The sequence below is a fragment of the Ornithodoros turicata genome, chromosome 9 (assembly GCF_037126465.1).
Source record: "Ornithodoros turicata isolate Travis chromosome 9, ASM3712646v1, whole genome shotgun sequence".
Lineage (NCBI taxonomy): Eukaryota > Metazoa > Arthropoda > Arachnida > Ixodida > Argasidae > Ornithodoros > Ornithodoros turicata.
In genome coordinates this window covers 13,948,039-13,963,083 of record NC_088209.1, presented here as the reverse complement: position 1 = coordinate 13,963,083, position 15,045 = coordinate 13,948,039, and the positions used below count along the sequence as shown (strand labels likewise).

General features: G+C 47.5%; 1 protein-coding gene across 1 annotated transcript in view; it reads right to left on the bottom strand.

Annotated features, from left to right (window-relative positions):
* Positions 1 to 1,945: 1,945 nt before the first annotated feature.
* The window catches only part of LOC135368162 (organic cation transporter protein-like), a 70,979-nt gene continuing 57,879 nt past the window's right edge, over positions 1,946 to 15,045 (bottom strand). Inside the window, exons 11-17 of the mRNA XM_064601282.1 lie at positions 14,282 to 14,450; positions 12,443 to 12,590; positions 9,849 to 9,934; positions 7,613 to 7,827; positions 4,202 to 4,383; positions 2,779 to 2,924; positions 1,946 to 2,170 (exon numbers count right to left, since the gene is read on the bottom strand). Of these exons, the coding sequence (XP_064457352.1) occupies positions 2,098 to 2,170; positions 2,779 to 2,924; positions 4,202 to 4,383; positions 7,613 to 7,827; positions 9,849 to 9,934; positions 12,443 to 12,590; positions 14,282 to 14,450 (1,019 nt within the window). The 3' untranslated portion in view covers positions 1,946 to 2,097. The remainder of the gene's footprint in view (positions 2,171 to 2,778; positions 2,925 to 4,201; positions 4,384 to 7,612; positions 7,828 to 9,848; positions 9,935 to 12,442; positions 12,591 to 14,281; positions 14,451 to 15,045) is intronic.

The following is a 15,045-nucleotide window of genomic DNA, read 5'->3' as shown; positions in this document are numbered from 1 at the left end:
ATAAGACGGAAGAAATAGAACTTGCGATCACAATATACACTTGCGGGTAAAACAAATGGAACGTGCGGTTGCAGAGTCCGATTGTCCAGAGGTTCAACCTTGGGGTCCCTGGTCGGCTGGGGTTGCGAAACGTACATCGAAGAGTTATGGTGGTGGTGGTGGTGATGTTGAAAGGGCGAAGAGTTATGAAGTCACTACTCGGAGCCCCGTTGGCGAATCACAAAACAGAGTAGGGGTCCATGAAGGCACATATGACGCGCGCACAATCCCACTTCAGCTGACGAAGGGCCCAATACGCCACGGAAAGCGCATTGCAAGGCCGTCCAAGGCCAACTCAAGCAGGGGAGGCACAGCGACAAGAAACGAGATACACTTGCGTCTGTGTTTGCCCCGAGGCTTGCGACAATGATTGTGGAGGAGGAGGAGGAGGAGTGTCGTTGGGAGGAACCCGAGAGGTCTGCCTGCCTGATTAGGCGGCATGTTTCTCGGGAAGGGAAAGGTGGTGGAGAGGAGGAGAGGAAAGGGTGAAGTGGAAGACCGAGCGGAATCCGCTTGGGGGGAGGATAGCTGCGTCCATGGGCCGACTTCAGGGGAACTGTGCCGGCATACGCCTATTACACATCTGAGGGAAACCCAGGAAAAACCCCAGACGGCACAGCCGGCCCGCGGATTCGAACCGCGGACCTCCCAGTCTCCAAGCGCACGCGTTACCGCTGCGCCACCGGAGCTGGTCGACAATGATTGTCAACTATAAACAACGAGAATTCGCCGTACCTTTGCCAAAATGCATATTGCAGGACGCCATGTTGAAAGAAGGGACAACGCAGCTTGTCGGTTGTCGCTGTCATTCAGTGTGCCAGGCTTGTTTGTCAGGAGGGGCCGCCGACAGCGGCATTCGGCGACGGCCGACATACGGATGTCTGTGTCGGCCGTCTTTTGTATTTGCAGAGTGACTGGTTCGCGGACACGATGTCTTTGGATGTCAGCCGACTGATTCTCTCGGTTGTCGGCCCAATGTGACACCGCCTTAAGGGAACTGTGCCGACATATGTCTGAAAGCGTCCGAGGAAAACTCAGAAAAAACCCCAGACAGCACTGCCGGCACCGAGATTCGAACCCGAGTACCTCCCAATCTCGACGTGACATGACTAGCACGCTAACCACTGAGCCACGGGAGCAGTTTCAATCCTTGCTGCAGTGTCAGGTTTGACAAGAAAACAATTAATATTGTCCAATTGCGATTATTTCTTCCTTTTCGTTTGTTGTGCATGTGAAGGTGTGCATGCAGTGATCATGGCTGTATGTTGCAAATGTAGTTTGTGTTACGCACTGATGAGAGCTGATTTACAGCATATTTTTGTGCGTACCGTCCATGAGGAGGCAGTCGTCTATATATGTAGAACAAACCACGGCTGGCCAAATTGCAAGTTTCACTGAAAAGACTTGGTAGGTGGGGTAGTTGTTGGTACTGAGCGGGCATTTCAAAGCAGCAAATACACAGAGACAGGAACACAAACCATCGAGACATCTGCTCTCATGAAAGCAGGTGTCTTGTTGGCTTATGTTCCTGTGTAAATGCTGCTTAGAGATGCCCGCTCTGTAACCTTCATGTCTGTGTGGCGGGGAGGAGACAATAGAGAGTTTTAGCAGACCGTTGATAAGGTGACTTGCGTCGAACCGTATATCAACAGGAACCATTCAGTTGATAAGATTCTGAGTCACGCACAACTGCGATTGGTTCCGATAGGCACGATAACCTTATCAACGGTATACTAAAACTCACTATTATCCTCTACGTACAGGTGTCCTAGCAAAGTTTATAAAACGTACTACTCAAAAGCTACTTTGTAACATCTGAACTAGAAGTGAAAATATTGCTATTACTTACAGTTTACTAAAGGGTACCAGTTTAAGAGTGTAAAAAAAAATCACCCACAAGTTCCAGTTAGTCAGCAGTTAGTATTTATTTGTGCTTTGAAGGCTGTTTTGCTGGCGTGCCCTGAGCGAAGAATATTGTTTCGTCTGACATAGCATGGCGACCTCTCAAACCGTCGCTCCAATCTCTCGACGCAGTAATTTCTTTTCTTTTACGGGACGCTACACTCGTATTTCACTATGCTTCGCAGCTTTCAGAAGAACGGTGCTACTTGCTGGATCGCTTTCTTGCTCCCTGAAATGCAAAACAATCGTTTCGTTATATTGTTGGTGCACTTGATGAAGAACTGCCAGCCAGAACGCTCAGCCTGTACCGAAGCAACGTGATGCTGCGAAAATTTGAGTGCATCGGAGTACCATATGGTGACGTTCTGTGTAACGAGCCTACCTATAGTTACCCTAAATAATAGTATTGACACTATTGCCTTGTTTTTGCGAAAATTATGCAAATTACATCACAGCCACCGAAGACAGCCCGCGCTCGTGAAATTGGCGCTCAAGAACGGAAGCTGAAATACAAATTCTTGGGCGGAAATTTTCATACTTTCGTCATTAATATCACCTTCCCCGATAGCTTTCTTTAAGGGACTAGCAAGTTGACCTTTCGGTTGAGTGACCTTTCTTGCGTGTACTTTTCTTCGAACAAAGATATCTATGCCGCTCACAATAGAGCAAGCACGGGCAAGCTGGTGGATAAATTTCATAGTTGAAGAAGAATGAAGAAGCCTATGTGTGTCTGTCGTTCTTCCTAGTGCCCAATCTCAGACTTTTTCGACTATGGAATATCTATGGCACCACCCTCCTGGATACATGGGTCGCGCGAACTAGCTGATGCTTTTTTACCTTTGTTTTCCCAGCTTTTCAGTTTCTTTCACAGTGTCTGGCAGCACGACACGGAATGTTTCAGGCAAGAGTATCACTAGGAAGCCGGCAAGAAGTAAGAAGCAGGCCAAGAGAGTCATGGGAACCGCCTCCACAGTGTAAGACCTCTGAAATAGGAATACAATGCATACAGATGTCAAATGATACATCGAAGGAAGCACACTTTCGATCGTGACATCTACGGGGATGTTGTTGGGGATAAGAAATTCCTTCTACATTGGTTAGATATCCACCCAACGTTACCCCCCCCCCCCCCAGGCAAGGGCACGCAGTTACACGCCAGTTTGCCCACGAGACCACGTTAGAATGCATGGAGTTCCTCGTGAAAGCAGCAAATAGGCGATTATAATACAATGGACCATACGCATGAGAATGCACAGCGCATGCTCGGCTCACGTTCTGGCTGAGGACAGTCGGAACCATTACTATACTATTTTCCCATTCCTGGAATCCTTCCGTCAATGAGTGAGGCTACGCTTCCCGGGTTTCGGCGCCAAAAATGTAGTGTAAGGACCGAGGAACGATAACGAGTAGTCTTGCTCACTCTGTCTAAAACACTGTCCCAAAACGCGGCATAAATTTGCGCCATCTAGTCTAGACTAGTCACCTAGACATTGTATCCATTATACCACCGGCTTTAAAGCGTAATTCAATCGTTTTATCGGCGGTTAGCAATCATTTCCATCGCTTTTAACGACAGCAGTAGCCCGTGATAAAGGCTTCCCCAGCGTCCGCTCTGCAGGATCATCGTATGGTGGTGACTTTCCCGAACTGGAACGGGCTGCTTTTCTGAGCAGTCGCCGGGAACCGTTGTGATGAGGTAGTTCATCACCGTCGTCTTTGCGTGGATGCTGTAAAGAATTCGTATACTGCTCGAGGAACTACAAAAGAGGCTACAGCAGCAGGGCAGCACCCAGCAGTTAGTTTTGCCACCAGATTCAGAGGGAGCGCTGAAACAGGAACCCACGTCGCAGGAGGATTTGTCAGCCGCACTAATGCTTGAAGACCTTCGTACTTCCCATCCGCGGACGCAGCATTGTCCTAGCACTGCTTGCAAGACCTTTTGTTTATGTGAGTGTGTGTATGTGTCCTTAAAGCTTTGAACCTGTTATCAGCCTTATGCCCGTGATCAGGCATAAACCGAACGGATCTTCCAACTAGCGTAGCATTTTCCCCAAGTGCACGAAAGTTCTTCCCGCATACGTTTGCTGAGAACCTGAGCTGTACCGTTTACAGGAGAAATAAGTGATACTTGCAGTGAGAGGAGGGCCCTTTCTGGTGGGGGCCCCGGAGCATATGCCCTGTCTTCCCCCTCCCCTTAAATCCGGCACCGGGGGTTAGTGAAAGATATTGCATGTCCTGCACAAATGGTGATGAAGCTTACCAGTTCTACCAGGAAGGGTGCCACTGCGGCTCCTACGCTCGTAGCCATCATGCATGCTCCGACACCAACGGTGCGAAGAACAGTAGGGAATACCTCGGCAGCGAATATCCAGATGATTGTGAACGCTGTCGAAGCTGCGAACTTGCCGACCATTGCAAATGACAGCCGAAGCCAGAGCATGTCTGCAAGAGAGTTCTAGGATATAGTCTTGTGTTCGGTGCCAGAGGAAACAACGTTCTTGTCTGCTAGTGTATAACACTTTTTAGATCAGTTGCCACCTGTTGTGTGCGCCTTGTGGCCCTGTATTATTACCAGGTAGAACAGCAAAAACATGGACGGATGGGGGCGTGAAGAGCAAAAGGGCAAATTCAACCGTGTACCTTATGACTAATGGCTGTACAGGACAAGCGAAATTGTGCCATGTCATCTCTTTCTAGCAGACTATATGGGTGTATTGTAGGGACCTCTAACGACAACAACAAATACATGTGCGATTATGGGTGCGGAACATAACTACTGGATTTGTGGCTCACTACACAGCAGGGCACACTTGTTAGTATGAGACATGAAATGGACGGGTTGGGTTGGTTGGTGTGACATGAACGCTTTGTGGTAGCAAGGAAGGCAGCCGAAAAGAAGACAAGACAGCACTCGACGCCCTCCCCCTCTTCCTTCGAAAAAGACTTGAGTGTAGATGGACGATGAGAACGGCGACGAAACCAGGAGCACGATTGTTGTCCGGGCCAGGAGCGAAGCCGGTTGCCAGCCCAGAGCGGTTAATGGGAGACTAATTAACTACTACTAATTAATTAAAACTAAACTAATTAATTACGGTTAATGGGGAAAGCCGGTCTATGTCACCCCGCTGGTGTGTCGAAAGACGAGCGATGCGTTGCGTGAATGCGGGGAGACATGTGGCAGACGTATAGGTATGTCGCGGCACTTTTATCACTTTTAGGCCGGCGAAAGCTCGCTTGAGGCGCTCGAGTCGGACGTATAGTCGGATGGGTCGAGAGTCTTGTCTGGAGGAAAGGTGAAGATGTGGACACGCAGTCGAAAAAAGGTACCGTTACCGAGATCAGTATCAGGCGACGAACAAGCGAGGTTTGGATTTACGGCCTCGCGAACGTCAAGGAGAACAGGAGGTTGCTTGTCTGCCCAGTTGTGGCTTCGACATTTTAATGAGTAATGCGCTCCGCTCAAATTCGCTTGAGGAGCTGAGTGAATTTCCGACTGTTTTCGCACATTTAATTGTGCGATATAATACCGGCAAAACACTGTTGGTACTGTCTAGCATCTACCTAGCATCTAGCGTACCAGCGGTGTTTTGCCGGTACTTTACCACGCAATTAAATGTGCGAAAATCCTCGGAAATTCCCTCAACTCCAAGTGAATTTGAACGGTTGAAAAGGGAACAAGCAGTATGAATCCAGAGTCACGTAACAACAGCGGCGACGTAAAGCTATTACTAAAGCACCGCACCAACAATTATTTGCAAAAGCCCGCACTTGTGTTTCCGCTCTTGTGAGTAAAATTGAAGTTGTGGCATATATATGATTCCGTTCAGACCAAATATATTTCCGGGCAAAAAAACTGCATCATACAAATATCCATAAAAGAGGATGATTTTTAGAAACGATGTGTAACCGCATGTAATTAGTGCACTGATTTTAGTATTGTACCTCACGTACTCCATTCACAAAATCATGCTCGTCTCCGGATCACGTTGCTTTCGTAATAGCGCTTACAAGCGTACGCCAAGCACGGAATTCCCCTGCGGATGAGCATGCAGTTACCGTGGAAACGGGTGCGCCTCGCACTGTCCTGTGAAGAGGCGCACGCGCCGTTTTCTACGATAAGATGTGTTTGTGCTGGGACTGAGGGAGTCATGGAAGCATTCCTCCGTTGCAGCGCCAAAGTTTCGCTGCATAATAATTTGCGAAGGCTCGATCGCATCGGAATACGACTTTGCAAGTATATTAGAGAGAAAAATGCTCGCGTCGTGAGCATTCCTCCAAGAATGAGAGAATTGTTTCACGTCGTGTACAGAGTTTCACACGAATATAAATTAATACGCCTGTCGCACGCGCTGATTTAGTGTCATTTTGGTGAAGTGCACTCCAACCAAGCGAATGTCACTTTATTGCGCGCTTGCTACACGGCTTAAGTACCTGTCACTTAAGATATATGATGGCTATTACGATAGATAAGAATAACCGGCGGCAAGTCTTTTAGGCGTGCGCATTACACCTAGAATGTTTTTTTTTCTTCTTTTATTTAGAAACGCCTCCTGCAGATCTTCTTCCAACATTAAACAGATTGGCCTCAAACATGCATGTGCCCCAAAACAAAACAAAAAATTTAGTGGCGGTTTAACGGTAAATGCGAAAGAAATGCGTTAGCGGCGCCTTTTCTGGTTCGTACTTGACTAACCCAACATCCGGTTGTCCAATTCCTGTCTAAATCCGACTTATGGGTTGCTCACTTCCCATCTATACTTGACTTCCCGTATCCACTTCCGCTCTAACCTGACTTCCGGTTGTCCACCTCCTGTCTATATTTGAGTTCCGGTTCGACACTTTCGATTACTACATGCAAGTCCATTTAATTAGCCCTTAATTAGCCTCAATGACTTTCAGTTACCCTGCAATTACCAATTACCCACGGTAACCTGCGCTTACCTTCAGTAATCTTTAATTTCCTTTAATATTTCTCTTAATTACATATACATTACATTCATTACCTTTTTTAACCTCAACTTTTTTGCTTTAATTACCTTCAATTACCTCTAATTACATCCAGTTACTCTTACCTCTTTCTCTTAATTACATGCGACTACTTCAATTTCAAATCATTTACTACCATTTGCATTTATCCACTTATAACCTCTCTACATGCCAATTTATACCCCTGCCTCGGTGAGGCTTCGCCATCTCACACACGGACGCACACACTTTTTCCATTTTGACACTCCTAATGCTAACGCATTAGAACTGGCCGCCGTCCGGTCGCTGAGGCCGCGAAGTTCTCACAGGCTGTTAACGAGAGTAATGACAAGTTTTTTTTCCGGCACAATGTCACACTGCACTAAAATCACATAAACACGCTGTTCAAAATACTTGTTTAAGAATATTGTGGTGTTAGGGACCCTCGCTTTTTCTCAATATTACTACCTGCACTACAAAGTCTGCCGTCGAGGCTACACACTCGGACAGCCGAAGAGAAGTGAAGTGAGTTTGGGGAACTCACTATATCGTTAGTGCACTTTCGGCTGAGTGTCACTAGAAGATGTCATGCGACAACACACGAATGACACTATAAGTGCAAGTCTCACTGGTAGAAGGTGCCACTAAATTAGTCCGTCTGAGAGGGTATAATTCTGAATTCGTGAACAAGTGCAAAAGTACACACCGTGCCCTGCCAGGAATATACCGACACAGCATATCCCTGACACCCAGTAAGTGGCCAGCGTCGCCCGACGACGACGAAAGAAACGGATAATGACGTAGCAAGCAATTCCGACCGGAAATTCCACTCCCGCAGCGATTACGAAATTCAAGTATGGGTCGCCGCCCAGACGAGTCATCGACAGCTGAAGTCCATAGAAGCCGATCCCCGTTGTGAACCTGCGTTATCAAACGAAATCAAATTGATTCCTGTTAACTATCCGCGTACTCAGTATGTACAGGCTGTTTACTTTTTAGTCGTTACAGATTTGCCACACAAAAGCAATCACAGCAGCGTAGATATCGTTTCGGAGTAGCCAGAACAGAGATATTTGGCACTAAATCGCCACTTTTTCTTTTTCAAATCAATCAAACCATAGTTCAGCAGGTTCTACGGCAAGGCAGACATCCTATCGAAAGGATTTTGTAACCGGAACGCGTCTAATTATCCGAAATTCGTTAATTAGCGCTCGAATTTGCGAATTTCTCGTAAAAGCGATATAGAAGAATGGGATCCAATGTTCGGTGAAAACAGTTTTATCTTTTCAAAATCCTGAGACGAAGACGCGTAATGTTTGTAGGAAGCATGTTCCTGGAAAGAGACTGGCTTCAGAATAATCCACGGGAAGAACTGGCCTAAGCCTAAGGGAATGAGCGCTGATGGCATTGCAGATGGCATTGCGGCTCACTACAGGGCTCCCCTTCCTCTTCGACTGCCTGAGGCGGGAGTTAAAGACAGGTCGAGGGAGCTGGCCCAGGAGAGAGTACGACGGAGCTTGGGCTCCGGGGGCAGAGGTCACACAGTGGAACAAGGAAGTTGTGCAGGAGTGTCGGACACAATGTAAGCGGGCTTCACACGGTCTAACACACCGGTTTGTTTGTTTGGACCAAAACAAATAGGCAGGATTTGTTTGGGTTTCACTCTGTCTACCAACGTCATGATGACGTTTCTTGGGTAGAGGTCTAAAATCGTGTCAAGTTTCCTCTGTTCTCGGGTACCTCACTGTCATTATGAACCATACTCTTAAAAATGAGCTTCACCACAGAAGCCACCCTAGCCAACCATAATCTCGAGTGATATCGTTATCTGCCCTGATTTGTTGAAAACGGGAGGAGTACATCATTATTGTGACGATTATGAACAGCATAAATGTCAGAAAAAATTGTCCCGTTTTCAACAAATCATGGCCGATAACGATATCATTGGAGATGACGGTTGGCTAGGGTGGCTTCTGCGGTGAAGTTCATTTTTAAGAATGTGTATCGGTCGCAGTACTCGATCATATGAGATACTGAGAAACAGTATCTGCGTTGTGGCAAGCTGAACACGGCACCGTGTTGCTGTAACCATGCAAAGAACACAGTGCTGAATGCGACGTAGGGTCGCCTCACGGATAACGTAAATCTGCGAGGAAAGCTCTTCGGCATACTGAATGATAATGACTAGTCCAGTGCATTCAGGAGCGACAAGTGTGTGATGTCATGACACCATTGCTGGCGGGCCAAGGGTGACACCCATGCAGACAAGTAGAAGCGCCTACCGAACTAGAACTAGAGAGAGAGGATGGAGAGGATGTTGGGCACGGTTCTATGGTCACGGTGAGCCCATTTCGTGTTGCCTCTAGACCTCTCCCTGTTTGTAATCAAATGACGTCATGGTATTCGACAGAGCCACCAATTTGGTAGAGTTGAACTCCGCTCGAAGCTAGAGGTGAACAAGGTCCCTCTCGAAAGCCACGGTCTTAAGGGGATTAATATTGTCCCTGAAATGGGCGCGACCTTCGGTCCTACTTTTCTTTCAGTACGAGGCAGCGAACAAGTGTCCATTCGTGGAACCCAACCCTCCCCTTCCGATTTGTTTCTCTTTCAGTTTGCCTACCAACGTCATGATGACGTTTCTCGGGTAGAGGTTTATTGCTCAGGAACGTTTCATCATGAATTCCCATAGTCTGTTTTAGATTCTGGGTGATCTACCACACCTGCTTTCTCTAGCCTGAAGTGGCGGCTGGCACTGCTTTTACTGAAGCCTATGCTTGGTGAAAGAATTATTAGTAGCAGAAGTAGTAGTACCAATTATGACACGGCGTCCCATATTCGGCACACCGAATGTGAATGCTATCAGTTGGTGCACACCAAAAGTAATTCGTATTCACCATGTTTGCGTAATAGTAATACGTGCTTATTAGTTAGAGCCTCCTTACGATGCAAAAAGAAGTATGGCTGTGTATCTTCGTATCTTGGACGTGGTCAACAGGTCCACGCATCTGCTGTCTTCGCTGGACTGATCCTTGTTTGGAGAAAGAATGAGAGAATGAATGAAGAAATGGGTTATCAAATGCTAGGTTATGTAACACCCGAAGGCACAATTATCACCCGATTTCTCCACGAATTACATATTTAAAAATAGCGCCCGATTTTTACCCCCCGAATCTGAGAAAGGCATTTAAGCCGAAAAAGTCACTCCCAACTAATAAGACGTTATTGGTTGAACACAACTCGAGATATAGATCCCTATTTCACACGAAAGATACGGGCTAATGCATATCAGTTATATCAGTTAATCAATTTCTCCAGTTCTGGCTGTACGTTCCCCCTGGTCGCGCGCCCTTATAACGCCCCTACACCGTAGCCTCCTTAGGACCACCGTAATAGGTGACCGGCAATTTGTAAGCATGATGGGAACTGGGAAGGCAAGACTTCGGGTTCTAAGCGAACAGACGACGCTGCTGCACGATGGCTGCGGTGGTGGACGCGAGCACAAGAAATTAAGTTTCAAAAGAATGTTAGATGGGAAGGCTAGGTGCATGTTGATTTCATGTCGAAACAGGCACCGTAACGTGACGCTCACCGTGCCAACTTCGGCCGTCAATTCGCGATCGTTCACGGATATTGCAGTGAAAAACTGAAGGAAATGCAAGATGTAAGGTGTAATCCTATGTTGGTATGTCTTTAGAAACGAGCAGCACAGAAAGCGATGCTTACCTACCCCGACGAGCGGCATGCGAAACATTCTCGTCGTTTCGGTTTGTTGCCAGAGCCCACGTGTATAGCTGCCTGATGGGGTTACAATGTAGCGGAGAAACGTGGAATTCTTACGTGTAATTACAGCACGGAAATACAGAAAAACCAACCATCGGAGTGCACAACGCAAGCGTTCACTCCTTTTGGATTCCGCCTGGATTAGGACCAGACCCGCAAAGCAGCACTGGAGTTCTCCGCAGCTGACTTTACAACCCACCTCACCTATTAAGGTGCCTTATGCGGCCTTGCGCATCTGTTAGCCTTGCCGCGCGTCAAGAGCGTGGGTACGTAACAGTGCTCGTCAATGCACCTTTTTCACATGCGCGTCGTATCCTAGCGGCGGCTTTCCAACGGACCATGCTCGGCGCGCGTCAAGACAAATCCACGTGGATAGCACAAAGGACCAAAACCGATCCGGAGTGGGGCCGTGAACACAGGGATGACATCCAATGTATTGCTCCGTAGACGAAAGCGTGCTGGACGAACGCAATGCATCCTGGACAGGTCCTGGTCGCACGTCACAGGAAACGTCAAAGCACACGTGACCTTAAAGATGGCGGCGCCCGTGATCGGCGGGCAAACCGTTTGTAAACAATGCGTTGTTGTTTCTGCGCAACGTTTTGGATGTCTTTCGATCACAGTAATTATTTTTACCCGATAATCTCGCAATAAAACGCGCAGTTTTGCACATAAGGCCCCGTACTGTTGACGACTCCCAAAGATGTGATGACGACTCACTGAGCCGATGCAATGTACTTAAACTAAGGAGAAATGGGCTACCATGTTGCGGAAGAAGCACCGCATAGTTCACGCTGGCAAAAAAACGACCATCTTTTGGCGTTATGACGATGGAAATATGTCGGTAAGCGGCAAAACGACATGTAAACAAAGTCACATGGCCTCAAAGCGACGTTTTATATGACGTGCGATCAGGACAAGATGGCTGTTTTGCCAGAAGCACCCGCTTGAGGGTAGTTACAACAATGGTGGGTTTGTGTCACCCCTGTGGCCGTGAAGCTCGCGCCATTCGTGCGATTTCCCCACTGGTCCCCACTTCTGTCCAGAGCGTCTGTCGTCCTCATTGTGTCCCCAATATGTCGGCACAGTTCCCTTAGAAGTCGGCCCAAGACGCACATTCCCCCAGGGCGTGAGTCGTGACGTTGCCCACATACGTGAGGCCGACAACGGCAAGCCCTATCACCACCGCCACCACCACCACCACCCCATTGTGCGCCATCTAGTGAAGACGGACATAAGCCTCTCCGGGACCTCAAGGTCATACGCATGCGCATAGGCCATTGTGAAACACGTGCATTATCCAGTGTAGACGTAACAGTGTTTTGCTAACACATGGAGCTCCGAAGAAGATTCAGTCTTCATAAATGTCAAAGAGTGGTTGCGCGCAAAGTTGTAACGCGACATGCGAGCATTCTGCGTTCAAATACAAACAAAATGGTGGTGTTGCGAAGAACAGTTCCCGACACTGCGACATGGCGCACAACACCGAAGCGGCTGCAAAGTCTGTAGCCGACTATATGGAACATCGCCTCAACTGCTCGTCACAACACGTACCACTATCTTGAGCGTTGGAATTCGTACGTTTCTGATTATAACTTTGCCATATGAAGCTCCATCACTTAACCTTCACGAAATCACTTTACGTACATCTATCCCAATCGGCTGTCTTGAGGGACGCCTTAAGACAGCCGGGAGAGCGAGAAAGAGCAAATGCCGTGCCAGCGAGAAAGCACGTCCCGAGCCAGGAAGAACTGACCTGAAGTATCTTCTTGCGTAACTGAGTCAGGGAAGCATCAATGTCTTCGATGTGTATACCGTTCACTCTCGCCGCCCGTAGAATGACAGCACGAGCTTCATCCATTCTTCCTGTGGCCACCAGCCATCGGGGAGACTCAGGAAGGAACCTAGGGTCAAGCACATCATATTTCATGCGTATGCTACAGACAGAACTTGACCGTCTAGCGCATTCTGCTGCAACCATTGCAACGAACGAGTCCAGTAATACACACAGAAAACATATAGAGTGTTCTCACTCATCATCATTGAAATAAAGTTGTTGTTGGTATAGAGGGTGTGCACGGGTAAAGTATGTAAGGTGTAGGGAGACAGTCAAGAAGCAATCCAAGGGAGCACGAGCTTCATACGATTCCTAACAAGGGAAGGGCGCTCTTTTGTATTCCTACAAAGTACACAGGGTGTTTCGCGAAAATCCCCCGGCTGAATAATTCGGAAACGGCGCCACCTGTCGGGAAAACTCTCCTTTTTTTTTCTTTTCCTTTAGCATCCTTAAAGGGATTGCGACATATCATCCCAAGTTATCCCAGATAAACTTAACAGACACTTCTTTGCACCGATGTGAACGTGCAATGAAAGTTTCTCAGCGAAGACAGTAATAGAAGCCGATAAAATGGGCACTGAACTGATGCGGCTCTGACATCACAGCTCTCGACGCCTTCAGTGGGGCAGCGCACGAGAGGTCACGTGCTTACGGCTGCCAATAGGGAATGGGCGCAACTCTGAGCTCTCTGACGTCTGCGCTTTGCTCGAGAGTGTGTTCGAGGGCTTGTATCCCGCTATGTACGGCACGTAGAAGAATAATTCTTTTTTCATCAGTATTCTGGCATGCAGTACAACGCGTCCATGATGTAATGAACCACATGAAAGTGTCCCAAACACTTTAATGTACAGGCCACAAACTGGCCGCTCAGTTCCTCATTTGCATGCGCTCGTTTATTAAATGAACATTCTTACGTTTTCGTTTTACTTCGCCAGGATTTTGTACTTGTGCCGTCGCAATGGTCACATTGAGGTAGTGCCGAACCAGTAAAATAATAGCTTCGACTTTTAGTGATTTTTTTTTAGTAATTAACTGGTTTTAGTTTACAAATTTCCGGCGCGGCGCAGTGCAGGAATGCGCTCTTTCGCTGAACTATCCTGAGCTCAAATTCGTGTTCATCCGCTTGCATTGGTGGCGGGGGAGCGGCAAGATAGGGAACAGCCGCGAGCCAGGGTTTGATATAACTTCTTGTTTTCGTAAACAGGATTGTTGAATGGACCAGACAGTGCGTCTCTATCGCCATAATGACAAGCACTTGCCAATAGAACGTAATTCATTGGTGGACACGGGAGTGGAAGAGCGCCCTTTCGTGCTTCACCGCGACCAGCAGTGACAAAAATATGTAAACCGAAACCAATTAATTACTTCCTCAAATGACCCGCTTTGGTGGCAGATCTTTTTCTAAAATGGTGTCCACTGAAGGTCTCAAAAGGCGTAGTACCCATTTTAGTGCCGACAGCGCCTTGCTTTAGAAGTTACTTTTTTTTTCCGAAGCATTCCGAACACATTCCGAACAAACGTGGACATACTTGACCTGCGCGCACCCTATACACTGTGGGATGGTAACCATAGCACCAAGGGAACAGCACCATGGGCGAATTGATTGTTGCCTTATGGGATTACGGCGGGAACTGGTATACGGCAGATACTAGAACGCAGGGTAACTATCACTTTTCCTTCTAATGTGGTAACGCATAACAAAATAGAAGTAATTTCCCCACCTCTAATGTATATATGACGAAACACATCTATCCCTACCAGGACGCTATGAGGAAGATGATGAGAGGTGCTGTGATGGCGAGCTGCAGGTGGCGCCACTCCTGGAAGACCCACGCAAAACCAGGAAGTAGTAGGCAACCCACCGCGAATCCCATGCTGAACGCCAGGGCAGTCGTCGTGCGCTGCTTTGGGCCGATCACTTCCATCACTGAACAGAACGTTTATCGATCGAGCATCACACAACTCGACAACAGAGAGTTGTAGTACATCGTACGCTATCACCTTTGTGTGCGTTAGAAATGGCGTTTTTTTCTGCGCAATGCGTGAAGCTCTCTTTTTTTGTTTTGCGCATGCGCAGAAGCGCAAACAGTATCCCTTACGTACGCCCAGGCGAAAGCGTAGGACACACAAAAGTTGTTATTAGATAGTTTTGGTGGTGTCGTACACTATCGTCTTTGCGTACGTAAGGGGTACCGTAGTGGTTCTGCGCAATGCGAGATGCTCTCTTTTTTTGTTTTGCGCATGCGTAGAACCGGAAACACTATGCCTTACGTACGCCAAAGCGAAAGCGTAGGACACACAAAAAGTCATTATTGAGCGATACATAATACGTTTTTCTCTTGTTTACTTGAAAATGGGGCGTGTACGAGTTATGTGACACGATGCATTTACGTCATCTGCCAGGGAAAGGGGGCATACGCTCCACCCTTTGTAAGGGAGTGGAGTGCCGTTCATAATGAGCTTCTGCCTGCTTTGCCTTAAATGTGTGACATCGATCTTTCCGCTGATTTGTTGAACACTCT